General features: G+C 67.7%; 3 protein-coding genes across 3 annotated transcripts; 2 read left to right on the forward strand and 1 right to left on the reverse strand.

Annotated features, from left to right (window-relative positions):
• Positions 1–60: 60 nt before the first annotated feature.
• Positions 61–2,200, reverse strand: RHOBADRAFT_51053 (uncharacterized protein; the record flags this gene model as incomplete). The annotated part of the gene is made up of 5 exons (XM_018415630.1): positions 61–328; positions 420–490; positions 572–989; positions 1,073–1,158; positions 1,253–2,200. The coding sequence occupies 5 exons, from the start codon at positions 2,198–2,200 to the stop codon at positions 61–63; spliced, it is 1,791 nt and encodes a 596-aa protein (XP_018274654.1).
• Positions 2,201–2,602: 402 nt separating this feature from the next.
• RHOBADRAFT_33307 (uncharacterized protein) lies at positions 2,603–5,569 on the forward strand. The gene is made up of 7 exons (XM_018413101.1): positions 2,603–2,648; positions 2,719–2,731; positions 2,824–2,846; positions 2,964–3,085; positions 3,153–3,175; positions 3,276–5,085; positions 5,269–5,569. Exons 1-7 carry the CDS (start codon positions 2,615–2,617, stop codon positions 5,494–5,496), a joined length of 2,253 nt encoding a protein of 750 aa, XP_018274655.1. The 5' UTR covers positions 2,603–2,614; the 3' UTR covers positions 5,497–5,569.
• A 2,086-nt stretch (positions 5,570–7,655) lies between these two features.
• On the forward strand, positions 7,656–12,867 carry RHOBADRAFT_51055 (uncharacterized protein; the record flags this gene model as incomplete). The annotated part of the gene is made up of 5 exons (XM_018415631.1): positions 7,656–8,785; positions 11,271–11,497; positions 11,567–11,816; positions 11,885–11,940; positions 12,007–12,867. The coding sequence occupies 5 exons, from the start codon at positions 7,656–7,658 to the stop codon at positions 12,705–12,707; spliced, it is 2,364 nt and encodes a 787-aa protein (XP_018274656.1). The 3' UTR covers positions 12,708–12,867.
• Between the last annotated feature and the right edge of the window lie 68 nt (positions 12,868–12,935).

The raw sequence follows: 12,935 nt of genomic DNA on the forward strand, positions 1-12,935 counted from the left end.
ACTGCTCGAGTATGCAATACATTCCTCGATAATTTTCTACAAAGACAGGGGAGGGTCGACTCAAGCGCCGATGGACGCGAGAGGCTCGTCCGCTCGCGAGCTCGAGCTCGGCGGGAGCACGCCGCGCACCCACGCGTCGACCTCGACTAGCTCGGGCAGGCAGAACGTGTGCGCGATGCCGTCCCACCACCGGAAGGTGACGTTGGTGAGGTTGAGGCGCCGGGCCGGGTGCGTGTGCGCGAGCGCGGTCGAGGGCACGCTCGAGTTGAGCTTGGGAGGGACGGCTGAGGGCGAGAGGAGGGCGAGCGAGGCGAGAGCGTCGGAGAAGCTGCGTGCGGGGAGCGAGTCAGGACGGGCGAGAGAATTGCCGAGGTTGGCGAGGTTGGGAAGGTCGAGAGAGAGGGAGGGAGGACACGCACGTGAGAAAGTCGTCCTTGCCGCCGTGGCCCCACCACACAGGCAGGTCTCGTCGATCGAGGTCGTACATGAGCTGCGAGAGGTGCGCTCACAGTCAGGTCGGGCTTCTGAGAGGAGAGGAGAGGAGAGGTCGAGCTCGACGAGGGGGACGCACCTTGGCCATCTCGTCCCTCAGCGGCAAGAACCCGCTGAACACGATGACGCCGCCGAGTCGCTCTGGGTGCGTGAGACCGACGAGGAGGCTCATGACGGCGCCCTGCGAGAAGCCGGCGAGGATGATTCGGCGGCTCCCCCACTCGCGCTCGGCCCTCGTCCCGACCTCCTCGTCGTCCTCATGGCCCTCGCGCCTCTCGTCCTCCTCGTTCGCCGCCGAGCTCGCACCGTCACCTCGCGCCTGCCGCCGCCGAGCGCGGATGAGGCGTGCCCGCTCGCGCACGACGGCGCGGTTGATGCGCCTCACGGTCGCAAACATGCCGTCGCGGTCCTGGTCGCGGTCGTACTCGTACGGGAACGCGTCGATGTTGAACCAGGCCGTCTCGTTGGCGTCGAATACGCCGACGTGGCGCTTCTCGCTGTGGCAGGGAGGAGCAGGCGAGGGGGACGAGGTCAGGGTGTGCCTCTCGAGGAGGAAAGAGGGCCTGAGCGAGGGACGCACGCGAGTGGGACAACCCAGCGCGTGTTCGGGAAGCGCTTGTGCAGGTACGCAGGCATGAAGGCGTCGTTCTTGACCTGCTTGAGGCCCTGTGAGGAGAGGCTCGTGCGTCAGGAGCTGCTCGAGATTCTTCGCTCGGGGGCGAGAGGAATGCGCAGGACAAGGGAAAGGGAGGCGACGCACATGCATGAAGATGATGGTCGACTCGTGAGCATGCCCTTTTGCGGGCCCTTCTGCGGCGACGACGACCTCGTGCTCGGGCGAGCCCCACAGGTCCTTCGCCCTCCTCGCGCGCACCGCCGCAAGCTCCTCCCGCTCGAGCACGAGCTCATCGCGAGCTGCACCCCTGCCTCGCACGGCGACCGACGCCGCAGGTAGCGACAGGTGGCCCGTGACCGTGAGGACCGCGACGACGACGAGGAACAGGAGGACGCCTGCGCGCAGGTGGCGCTGCGCTCGTCGACCGCCGCCCGGATTGAGCGACACGAACTCGAGCGCTTCGACGGCTACTGACGAGCAGATGCCGTTCGGGTTGGGCGACTTACTGCCCGGGTCGGGCGCGCCGAGGCCGAGGGCGAAGAAGGAGGGACGGAGCAGGTCGGACGGCTGGCTGGCGAGGAGAGGGTCGGACGAGTGGGACGAGGAGCGGGATGATCGGAAGGGTGCGGGAAGGAGGGACTGGACGGTTTGGGAGAGGGAAGGGCGAGGGCCGGTTGCGCCGACGAAGGATGAGGGTCGTCGCTCGTCGGACGAGGTCGAGCCGCTCTGGGTCGACGCGATGGACGACCTCGCCTGCTGCAGGTACGCCGCCGACTCGAGCACGCCAGGCGGCGACTCGGGCGGGACGACGATGCTGCTGGGCGAGCGCAACGGCGCGTGGTCGACGCCGACCGGGACGGCCGACACGACGGAACGGCGCCGGACGGCGCTCAGGGGCGACCTCGTGGCGGGCCCGCTCGCGACGGCCGTCGCCGCAGAGAGCGTGTCGACGACGGCGGGCTGTCCAGCCGCTGCGCGCCGCTCGGCGAACACGGCTCTCCTCGTGCCGGCGGCGGTCGCTGCGTCGTGTTGGCGCGGGCTCGGCGCCTTTGGGTCGTCTTTGGCCGCCGCCGACCGGGTGATGCTGGGCATCGTGTGCGACGAGCTGCTCGGGCCGCAGTGCGATGATGCTCGAGCGCAAGAGGGCGCCAAGGAACCGGGTGGTTGAAGGCGGGTCGGTGGACGGCGGGCGCGCGAGAGGCTGCGCAAGCTTGGTCGGTCCGAGTGCGTCGAAGCAAGCGGCCGAGAGGGTGCGGCGAGACGAGCGAGCGAGCTGATCAAGGTCGAACCGGGCCGGCCGGCGGGGGCGTCTCGCAGGAGGACGACGAGGAGAGGAGGAGCGACGGACGCAGCTCTCGCTCTCCTCAGGCTCCCTACACCTCCCTTTGTACGTCCAGCCTAGCCGTACACGCTCATCAGGAGCACCTGCACCCTGTCCTGCCCCGCCACAGTCGCCCTGACGGCTCCTCATCTTTTCCTCGCAGCTTCCCCTCTCTCCCACACAAAATGGCCGCCGAGCTCTCTCACCCGCTCATCGTGGGTAAGCCGCACCCTGTCCAGCTCTCTTGCACACCTGCGCGTCGACTGACTCGCCCGCCCTTGTCCCGCAGACGGCTGGTTCCGGTGCGCCCAACCTCCACCTCGTCCCCCTCCCTCCTCGAACCCTCATCAACAGCAAGTTCGCTGACCGTCTTTCCCTCCCCTCCCGCCAACAGTGAGATCTCTGAGCAATGGCCTGGTGAGTTCTCCCTCCTCACTCTCGCACCCGCCCCGTACCCGTGTCGTCCAGTTTCCGACTCTCCTCCTCGCTCTTGCTCCGGCGACTGACCGCTCCCGCAAGGGGATGGCACTGCAGGTCAGGCCATGACGCTCCGCGTCAAGAAGGTCCTCCACGTCGAGAAGTCGCTCTACCAGGACGTCCTCGTCTTCGAGTCGACCGACCACGGCAACGTCCTCGTCCTCGACGGCGCCATCCAGGTGCGCCCCGCTCTCTCTTCCTTCTTTCTCGAACACTCGAGCCTGACTCTCTAGCGTCCTGTCACAGTGCGTCGAGCGTGACGAGTTCTCGTGAGTCGCAACACCTCGCTCGTCCTCCCCCCTCCCTCAATCCCTCTTGCCCTTCCCGCCGACCGACAGCCTGCTCACCCTCTCTTGTTCCCGCTCGCAGGTACCAGGAGATGATCGCGCACCTTCCTCTCGCGTCGCACCCGAACCCGGAGAAGGTCCTCGTCATCGGTGGCGGCGACGGCGGCGTCCTGCGCGAGGTCCTCAAGCACCCGTCCGTCAAGTCGGCGACGCTGTGCGACATCGACGAGGCCGTCCCGCGCGTGTCCAAGCTGTACCTCCCGCACATGGCCGCCGGCTACGACGACCCGCGCGTCACGCTCTTCATCGGCGATGGCTTCAAGTTCCTCAACGACTACAAGAACGAGTTCGACGTCATCATCACCGACTCGTCCGACCCGGTCGGCCCGGCCAACTCGCTGTTCCAGAAGCCGTACTTCCAGCTCCTCAAGGAGTCGCTGCGCGCCGGCGGCACCATCTCGACCCAGGGCGAGTGCATCTGGCTCCACCTGCCCCTCATCAACGACCTCATGTCGATGTCGCGCGGCCTGTTCGCCAAGGCCGAGTTTGGGTGGACCTCGATCCCGACCTACCCGTCGGGCACGATCGGGTTCGTCGTCGCGACGCTCGACGGCAACCGCGACCTGCGCACGCCCGTGCGCGACCTCCAGAACTGCCGCTACTGGTCCAAGGCCGTCCACAAGCAGGCGTTCACGCTCCCGACGTTCGCCCAGAAGGTCGTCGACCAGAGCCTGCAGAAGCCGGCGCCGGCCAACGCGTCGCCCAAGAAGGTCCTCCTCCTCGGCTCGGGCTTTGTCGCCCAGCCGGCGGCCGAGTACGTCCTGCGCCGCAGCGAGAACTCGCTCACGATCGGCTGCCGCACGCTCGCGACGGCCCAGTCGTTTGCGTCGTCCCTGTCGCGCAAGTCGGACGCCATCGCCGTCGACGCCGCCGACGAGAAGTCGCTCGACGCCGCCATCTCGGCGCACGACCTCGTCATCTCGCTCATCCCGTACACCCAGCACGCCAACGTCATCAAGAGCGCCATCAAGTTCAAGAAGGACGTCGTCACGACGTCGTACGTGTCGCCGGCCATGAAGGCGCTCCACGACGAGGCGGTCGCGGCCGGCATCACGGTCCTCAACGAGATCGGCCTCGACCCGGGTGTCGACCACCTGTACGCCGTCAAGACGATCGACGAGGTGCACCGGGCGGGCGGCAAGATCAAGGGCTTCGTGTCGTACTGCGGCGGCCTCCCCGCCCCGGCGTCGGCCGACAACCCTCTCGGCTACAAGTTCTCGTGGTCGTCGCGCGGTGTCCTTCTCGCGCTCGGCAACTCGGCCAAGCTCTACTCCAAGGGCGAGCTCGTCGAGGTCGAGGGCAAGGACCTCATGAACCACGCCAAGCCGTACTACATCAACCCGGCGTTCGCGTTCGTCGCCTACCCGAACCGCGACTCGACGCCGTTCCGCGAGTTCTACAACATTCCCGAGGCCGACACGGTCGTCCGCGGCACGCTCCGGTACCAGGGCTTCCCCGAGTTCATCAAGACGCTCGTCGACCTCGGGTTCCTCAACGAGTCGCCCGTCGACTTCCTCGCCAAGGACGGCGCCGTCGCCCCGACCTGGGCCGAGGTGACGCAGCGTGCGCTCGGCGCGTCGTCGTCGGACGAGCAGGCGCTCGTCGCCGCCGTCAAGGCCAAGGCGTCGTTCCCGTCCGAGGCCGAGGAGCAGCGCATCGTGTCGGGCCTGCGCTGGATCGGCCTCTTCTCGCAGGACAAGGTGACGCCGCGCGGCAACTTGCTCGACACGCTGTGCGCGACGCTCGAGGCCAAGATGCAGTACGAGAAGGGCGAGCGCGACATGGTCATGCTCCAGCACAAGTTCGAGATCGAGAACGCCGACGGCTCGACGGTGCGTCCTCGCTCTCTCTCTCTCTCTCGTTTCCCCTCTCTCTCTCCCGCGTCGTACTCTCGACGTGTGTCGCGAGCGTCGCACGAGCCGTACTGACCCTCCTCGACCTCCTCCCTCCTCCCTCACCCTGTCTCTTTCCTCCTCTTCCCGCCCTGCATCTCCTCCTCGCCTTGTCCTACGCAGGAGACCCGCACGTCGACCCTCCTCGACTACGGCGCGCCCATCGGCACCGGCGACGCGTCGTCGATGGCCAAGCTCGTCGGCGTCCCCTGCGGCATCGCGACCCAGCTCGTCCTCGACGGCGTCATCTCGCAGAAGGGCGTCCTCGCGCCGTACTCGATGGACATTGTCCAGCCCCTCCTCGACGGCGTCGAGGCCGAGGGCATCACCATGGTCGAGAAGACGCTCTAGAGTGCTCGAGCCGGCGGTTTCTTCCTTGGTCGTCGCGCATCGGTGAAACGCACGGGTTGTATTGAGTCTCGCTCCCGTCCCGTCCGTTCTGGAGAGCAGCAGGAGACGTGCAGAGCTCGTCGAGCCCTTGAGGGCGCGCGTCGAGACGTCGGGAGAGGAGGTGACGCTCGTGCCTCGACTTCTCCTTTCTCCTCTGCGTCCAGGCTCGCAAAGGCTCTCGCTCTCTCGTGCTCCCAGCTGTCCGAGGAGCGCGCACACGTCGTCACGCCTGTATCGCCAATCAGTCGGCGACCGTGGGTCGCGACCCGCCGCCCCCTCGCCTGCTCGCGTTCGAGACAATCTCGCTGCCTTCGAGTCTCGCAAAGTGCTGGCTCTCGCTCCGTCGGAACGCTTGCTGTCGACGTTGGCGAGCACCTGCAGAAGGGTCGCCCTTTTTCTCGCGAAAGGGGGAGCTCGCGACGGACAGAGGCTCCATCACGTCCGCCTCCAACTCCGCGCTCGCCGCCCGGACCCTTCTTGGCGACGCCTCTCACGATACCGAGCCGCGTGCAGAATTGCACTCGAGCTAGTTTCTGTGCGCACAAGGGCTCGCATTCATTGAGCAGCAGGCTAAAGTAGCCTGCCGAACCGTCTGGCCGAGGGGAAGTTGCAGGCAAGGACGCCGTGGAGAGACCGAGGAGGAGGAGGTCCCGCACTGCCTTCGTCCGCAGCGACTACTGCGGTGAGGGCATGCCGAACGTCGCCGTGCATGCGCGCATGAACTTGCTCGAGGCCTTTGACTGCGGCGTCGAGAACTGTCGAGCCCGGCAACTTGCGAAGGTCAAAGTGCACGGACCTCTCCGAGAGCTCGCTGCAGGCGCATACGAACGGACCGCGTCCGGCGCTCGCATCGTGGTCCCGCATGGCTGCAGTACCCGCGTCAAGCTTCTACTCGAGGGCAGGGTCCCGCCGCAGGAAGGCCGGGCCGCGAGGGGGAGCGGCGCATCGCCAACGCAGAGTCGCTCTTGTCGTTAACGAGGCATCGCCGAGCCGGTCTCTGCCTGGAACAAGCGCAAGCGTGTCGGTGTGGGCCTGGAAAAAGCCGTCGGCCACGGACGATGCGCACGCCTGATGCACGTGCGGAGGAACGAAGCCGGACGAGGGAGCTGGCGGCGAGCCTGCCCACCTGCGAGCGACGTTCGCAGCGCTTGCTTTCGCCACGACAGCTTGATCGCCCTCGGGTTCCCTTGGACGCCGAGCGGTGGCAGCGATCCACCCGAGAGATCACAGCGAGCGAGAGTGTGCTCGGGCGCGTGTCGGGTCGCGACCAGCTTCGAGCGGAACTTGCGCCCCTGGCCCTGACAAGTTCGAAGCCGGGGGTGAGGCCGCGTAAATGTGGAGCGCGTGCGGGCCGCCAGACCCAGGCCCGCATGCATGCTTTCGTTTGAGCGCTGATAGAGTGACCAGCCGCAGGCGCTCGCTCCTCGAGTTCTGGCGGCGAGAGGAGAGCGCGAGGCCCGTGCGCGTGCCTGCGCCCGGCCGTCACACAGGAGGCCCACTGCACCGAGAGCTAGCTCCTGCTGCCCGCCCGTCACAAGCTTGAGCGGGCCCTGGTGCGGCCGGCGCGGGCGCAGAGTGTGAGCTCTCCCACGCCCGTCGCCAGCGCGCGCACACGCAGCTGTGACCGGGCGTGACCCCGCTCTTTGCCCGTGCCCTCCGACCCCAGAATCGGTCCCTCGCAACCACGGTTTCCGATCGCGCTTCCTCTCCACACACGGCTCTCTCGTCCGCTCCGCCAGCCGAAGGAAACCTGCGCCGCTCAGAAACGCGAGAGCGCTCGTCCTCCCCTCCTCTCTCCCGCCTCCCTCTCTCGCCCTCGTCGTCGCCGGTGCACGCTTCCTGTCCCACTCTTCTCCTCCCAGCACCTCGGACCCGTCGACGTCGACCGCACCGCTCCACCACCTTCTCGCGCCTCGCCTTCTGCACATTCACGCACCCTCGATTCTCTCCGTCACGTTCACTCGTCGTCGGTCCCTCGAGCCCTTCTGCACCTTTCTGCAAGGTGCGTCCAGCTTCAACTCGGTCCTGCGCGAGCGGCGCGAGCGTAGCGCGTCTCGAGGCACTTCGAGCTGACCTCCCCCCTTGCCTCCTCTCTATGCAGCATCTCTCCTCACTCCGACATGATCTCGGCTGCACCTTTCTCGTCGACCTCGATGGCGACGACCCCTGTACTCGACGTGCAACGCACGAGCGCGCGCGACGACGAGCGCGACTTTGTCCTCGAGGGCGTCTTCATCCACCCGGACCACCTCGCGCAAGGTTTCTTCGCCGACGAGCTCGTCGACTCGTGCTCCGAGACGTCGAGCATCGTCGACTACAACGACGAGCTCCCCGTCGCCGAGCTCTCCGGCCTCGCGCTCAACTGCGGGTCGGCGCAGGACGCGTCGCACGACTACTTCGCCCCGCGCGCCGGCTCGTCCAACCCGTCGCCGTTCTACTCGGGCTCGACCGAGTCGAGCCAGGCGTCGTCGCTCCTCGAGCGTGACAGTCCCGGCGCATGGTCGGCGGCCAGCACCCCGACGTGCGACGCGCTCGTCAAGCCCGACTTCTCGCGCCGGTCGTCCATGTACTCGGTCTCGGACGTCGCCTCGCCCTGCATCCCGGCGACGTTCTCGTACGCGTCGTTCCACGCCCCGGCGACGGTCTCGGCGCCCATGACGCGCCTGCCGTCGCGCAGCACCTCGCCGACGCGTCCGTCCCCCTACTCGCGCCCTGCCTCCTCGGCGTCGCACGGCGGCGCGTCAATGACCCGCTCCGTGTCGTCGCCGGTCGAGACGCAGCGCCAGGTCGAGGACCGTCAACGCCGCATCTCGATCGCCGAGGTCGTCATGGACGAGCGCGCCGTCAAGATGGCTCGGTCGCAGTCGACGGCGACGACGCCCGTCCTCGGCGCCTTCCCGTCGCACCTCACCGGCAGCGCGTCGATGGGCCGCACGTCGAGCAAGCCCCTTTTCTCGCCGCTCATGGCGGCTTCGTCGTCGTCGTCCGGCTGGGCCAACCTCCCGGGCGCGTCGCCCTTCCTCGCCTCGCGCCCCGGCACGATGCCGCTCCGCAACGAGCGCGCCCACTCGTACGCCGGTGTCGAGAACTACTTCCCGCCGCCGAGCGCCCTCGCCGAGCCGCGTCGGTCTGTCCCGACGATCCCGTACGCCGCCTCGACCTCGGCGCCTCGCCAGTCGCGCCGCATCTCGCGCATCTTTCCCCTCACGCCTATCCTTCCTCAGTCACCCGAGCTCGCCGTCGAGCCCTCGTGCGCGGTGCAGGCCACCGCGTCGTCGTCGCTCGACTCTCAGCCTCTCGCTCGCGGCCGCCTCCACCGCGGCATGACCTTCTAGGTCGCCTGCATCTTTCCCGCCGCATCATTCTCGTCACCACCAGCACCCTCGTCATCCATCTGTCTATACCTCCTGCATCGGCCGTCGCGGCTCATCGCGCTCATCCTCCTCATCCCCCTCATCGTCTCGGCCTTTCGTTTTCGGGCCAGCAGCATGTCTCCCTCTCCTGACTCTGTCTCCCCACATCGACCTCGTCATCATCATCATCACCATCATGTTCTCCTCCCCCTGTCAGTCGGTCATACAGTCACTTGTCCCCCGTTCCCCTCGAGCAGTACCCTCACCCTCGCCGTGCGCATTCGGCTGTACCCGCGTCCTTGCTGTCTAGCATGAAAAGTACCATCTGTTCCCTCGTCCTTCTGTCGTCGAGAGCACGAGAGAGCGGCCGTCGTCGCGAGCTGCACCGCTTATTAACCTTCGCAAGTTGTGCGCTCGAGCCTGTCTCTCGGCGAGTCGCCGTTTCTCTCTCTCTCCCTCTTTCGTCGCGGCGACAGCTTTCATGCGGGCGTGACTGCGTCGCTCGGGCAGCAGCAGCATCGGCTCGTAGTGCGATAGCATCGGAGGGAGCACGCGAGCCACGCGAGCCACGCAGGAACCGGATCGGAGCGAGCGGTTTCTCGCTCATTTGCTCGCACGCGCAACAGGGCGCCGACGCTCGCTCGGCGCATGCGCACGACCTTGTGCGCCAGAAGCGTCTCAGCTGGGCCTGGCCGACGCCCGGAGCATGACCGAGAGCACGACGGAAGAGCCCGCCGACGAGGGACAAGCAAGCTGCATGCGCAGGTGACGGACCCCTTCCCGACCTCGCAGGCTCAGATCCATGAGCGCTTTCTCGGCCCCGGGTTCCTCGCACCTCTGTGTCCGTCCCACCTGGCGTCGGGGATCGCTCCGCTGCGCCCGTCGGGCGCTTGAGCCTCGAAGGCTAAGCGAGCAGAGTGCACTGCGGCGGCACTGGTAGATTGACAGGGCCCACAGAGGATCGTCGCGACGTGCTCGAATTGCTGCAGGCCCTCGAGCGAGCCGAGCGGGACCCACCCGAGAAGAGGGTGCGCCGCGAGAAGCTCGTGGCGAGGCGGCGCACCTCGCGGCGAGGACGGAACGAGGAGGTATGATAGCGGCTCGCAGAGAACTGCGGCTCGCGAGAAGCGCACGAGGGAGTCCCACAGCATGATTGCGTCCATCAAGCGTGCGCGCGAGAAGCTCGTGCGCTCGGCGGCGCGGCGAGGTGGTGCCGCAGCTGCGTCTCGACAGCGGCGAGGCGAGAAGCCCGGCACGACGACGAGCAGCGTGTCCCGTCCCTCGAATAATCAGCGCGAGCAGGTGCAAGGAACGAGCTGAGAGTGGCGCGGCTGAGCCGGCGCCGTTTGCGCAGCTGTACCAGCCGCCAGAAGGACGACCGCAAGCAAGCGACCACGAGGAGGGCCGCGCGGCGGCGACTCGGCACGAAGCAAGACGCTGCTTTCGACGCAGCATGTGAGTCGACCTGCCTCGAGCTCTGGGTACGAGCACGAGGCTCGGACGCGCGCCCACGAGCAGCAGAGACGCAGCAGGAGGGGCGGCGAAGACGCAGCGACGCGAAGCACGGCGGCGGCAGCACCTGAGCGACTCGTTGGCCGCGCAGCCGGCTCCGAGGTGCGATAGTAGTGTGTCGACTCGGAAAGACGCGTCTTTGGCGGAGAGGGCGAGGGGCGACGCGCTCGAGAAGATGAAGCGAGAGGAGAGGGAGGAAGGGGGGAGGGACGCGACGACGGCAGCACTGCGCGGAGCGGGTCGAGTCCGAGTGCAGAGCTGTGCGCGTCCTCTAGCTCTCCAGGGCCGCAGGCTGGCCCATAGTGCGAGCGAACGAGGTGCAGAGGCCGACGAGCCTCCTCGCAGCTCATCCGGCGGCGGAGGTTGTCCAAACACCACGCCGCTTGCTCTGAGCCACTCGCTGGTACATCGAGCCTAGCCGCAGCCATCTCGCACGAGCCGGCGCAGAGCACGCCGCGCCGTCTGACGGCCTCGCCACCTCGCCAAGCACCAACCGCCCCGTCTCGTCGCGGCAAGCCCTCGCGAGCGGCACACGCGCCCCCAGCACGCCTGCGAGTACCCGGAACCTATTTCAGGTGCGTCTCTTCTCCTCCACGCCTATCCAGTCAGCCCCGGAGCGGTTGTGGGAGGGCCGGCCGCCCCGCTCGCGCCCAAGAGTTCCGCCATCCGCCGCCACAGGGCGCGACGCGGGCAGGCTGGGTGCGCGCGGCTGCCAGCGACGAGGTCGTGGCGGCAAGAGCTGGCAATGCCGCGGTCCTTGCTGGCTCCTGGCGCCTCGCCCTCGTCGACGAGCACCGCCTCGCACGACCAAGACCTCCCAGCCTGCGAGCTCTCTAGCATCGACACTGACTCGCTTGCTGTTCCACGCAGACCCACCGATATGCCGTCCTCTACCGCACGCCAACGCTCGCCCTTGACGCGACTCGTCGCGGCCGTCGTGCCCGTCCCGCTCCTCCTCGCTGCGGTCCTCCTGCAGGCGCCGAGCCCGGCGAGCGCCGCCATCATCGGCGCCGAGCTGCACAACGTCTCGTCCGACACTACCCAGTTCAGCTACGTCGGCCGATGGCGGTCCGACACCGAGGACGGCGTCTACCAGGGTGCGTCTCTCGCTCCCTCGACTTCCTTCGTCCTCGCGCCCGCAAGCTCATTCGTCCCGCCCCTCGCAGCCTACTCGAACGACACGGACGCCGTCGTCACCTTCTCGTTCGTCGGTGTCGGCGCGTCATACCTCGCCGAGAAGCGCGACGACCGAGGAATCTGCTCGATCCAGGTCGACGACCAGTACCCGACCTACATGGACCTGTACGACAACTCGGGCTACTCGCAGGGCCTGCAGCCTATCTGGAGCAGCGGCACGCTCGTCTATGGGCAGCACAACATCACGATCTCGCAGGTCGGGCCCGACTCGCGCTTCGGGTGCGTCTTGCTCTCCCTTCTCTCAGCTTTCCCGGCCTTGCCCTGACTCTTCTCGCCCTGTGCCGCAGCTATTACCCGTACCTCGTCACGTCTACCTGGCTCGAGGCGGTCCCGAGCGATGTCGGTGCGTCCTCCTCCCGCCTCGAGTCTGCAAAGAGGGCCCGGCACTGACTCTCTCTTTCTCACGCAGCGTCCTACCTCAACACCCAGGTCATTCCTTCATCGACCGCATCATCTATCCCGACCCAGTCGTCGAGCTCGTCGCCCAACGTCGGCGCCATCGTCGGCGGCACGATCGGCGCCGTCCTCGCCGCCATGCTCCTCGGCTTCCTCTTCTACCTGTACTGGCGCGACCGCACGCAGCGCAAGCGCAGCGAGGGCGCGCCCGTCGAAAAGGTCAAGAAGGCCGACGGCAAGATGGCGATCGAGGACGAGCCCGAGTCGAGCCCCTACGGCGGCGCGCCGTACCCTGGCTGGGGCGCCGGCTTCAGCGGCTACGGTTACCCGCACGACCCGTACGGCGCCTACTCGAGCGGCGGCGCGTACACGCCGTACGGCTACGACCCGAGCTCGGCCGCCGGGTCGGCCTGGGGAGGCTACGCTCCGCCGCACCACCCTCAGCACGCGCACCAGGGCGGCGGTGGCGGCGGCGGGTACCTCGGCGCGCCCCTCTCGGCGGACTCGCGCTCGGCCGACTCGCACAGCGCACCCGCACCTCGCGCGAGCGGCGGCGCGAGCAGCTCGGGCGGCGCGTACCCGGCGTCGGCGGCACGAGGGTCCAACTACGACTCGGCGTACCACTCGGGCGACGGCAGCGACTCGCGCAGCTACCCGTACCACGTGCAGGGCTTCGGCACCGAGTCGAGGTCGTACCCCGTGCCCGAGATCTAGAGGCCGTTTCGGAGCGGCGTCGAGTCGGTCGAGGCGGGCGAGCTGTTGGACGGACACTGCGCGAGGGCCGGGCTTTTCCCCTTTCTCCTCTCCCTTCTTTAATCTTGCACACGGTACTCTGTTGTTCTGCTACTTGCATCGCGAGCCTCCTTCTACTGCCTCTCGACGCGGGCGAGCTCGAGAGCGTGACGAGGCAGGCGTCTTTGAGAAGGAGAGGTGCGAGCGCAG

The sequence above is a fragment of the Rhodotorula graminis genome (assembly GCF_001329695.1).
Source record: "Rhodotorula graminis WP1 unplaced genomic scaffold RHOBAscaffold_1, whole genome shotgun sequence".
In the NCBI taxonomy this organism is placed as follows: domain Eukaryota; kingdom Fungi; phylum Basidiomycota; class Microbotryomycetes; order Sporidiobolales; family Sporidiobolaceae; genus Rhodotorula; species Rhodotorula graminis.

Coding starts and splice junctions, on each gene's coding strand:
- RHOBADRAFT_33307 (XM_018413101.1), top strand. CDS start 2,615: ATGGCCGCCGAGCTCTCTCACCCGCTCATCGTGG. Junction 3,176..3,275: donor GTCGAGCGTGACGAGTTCTC/GTGAGTCGCAAC, acceptor TCCCGCTCGCAG/GTACCAGGAGATGATCGCGC. Junction 5,086..5,268: donor AGAACGCCGACGGCTCGACG/GTGCGTCCTCGC, acceptor TGTCCTACGCAG/GAGACCCGCACGTCGACCCT.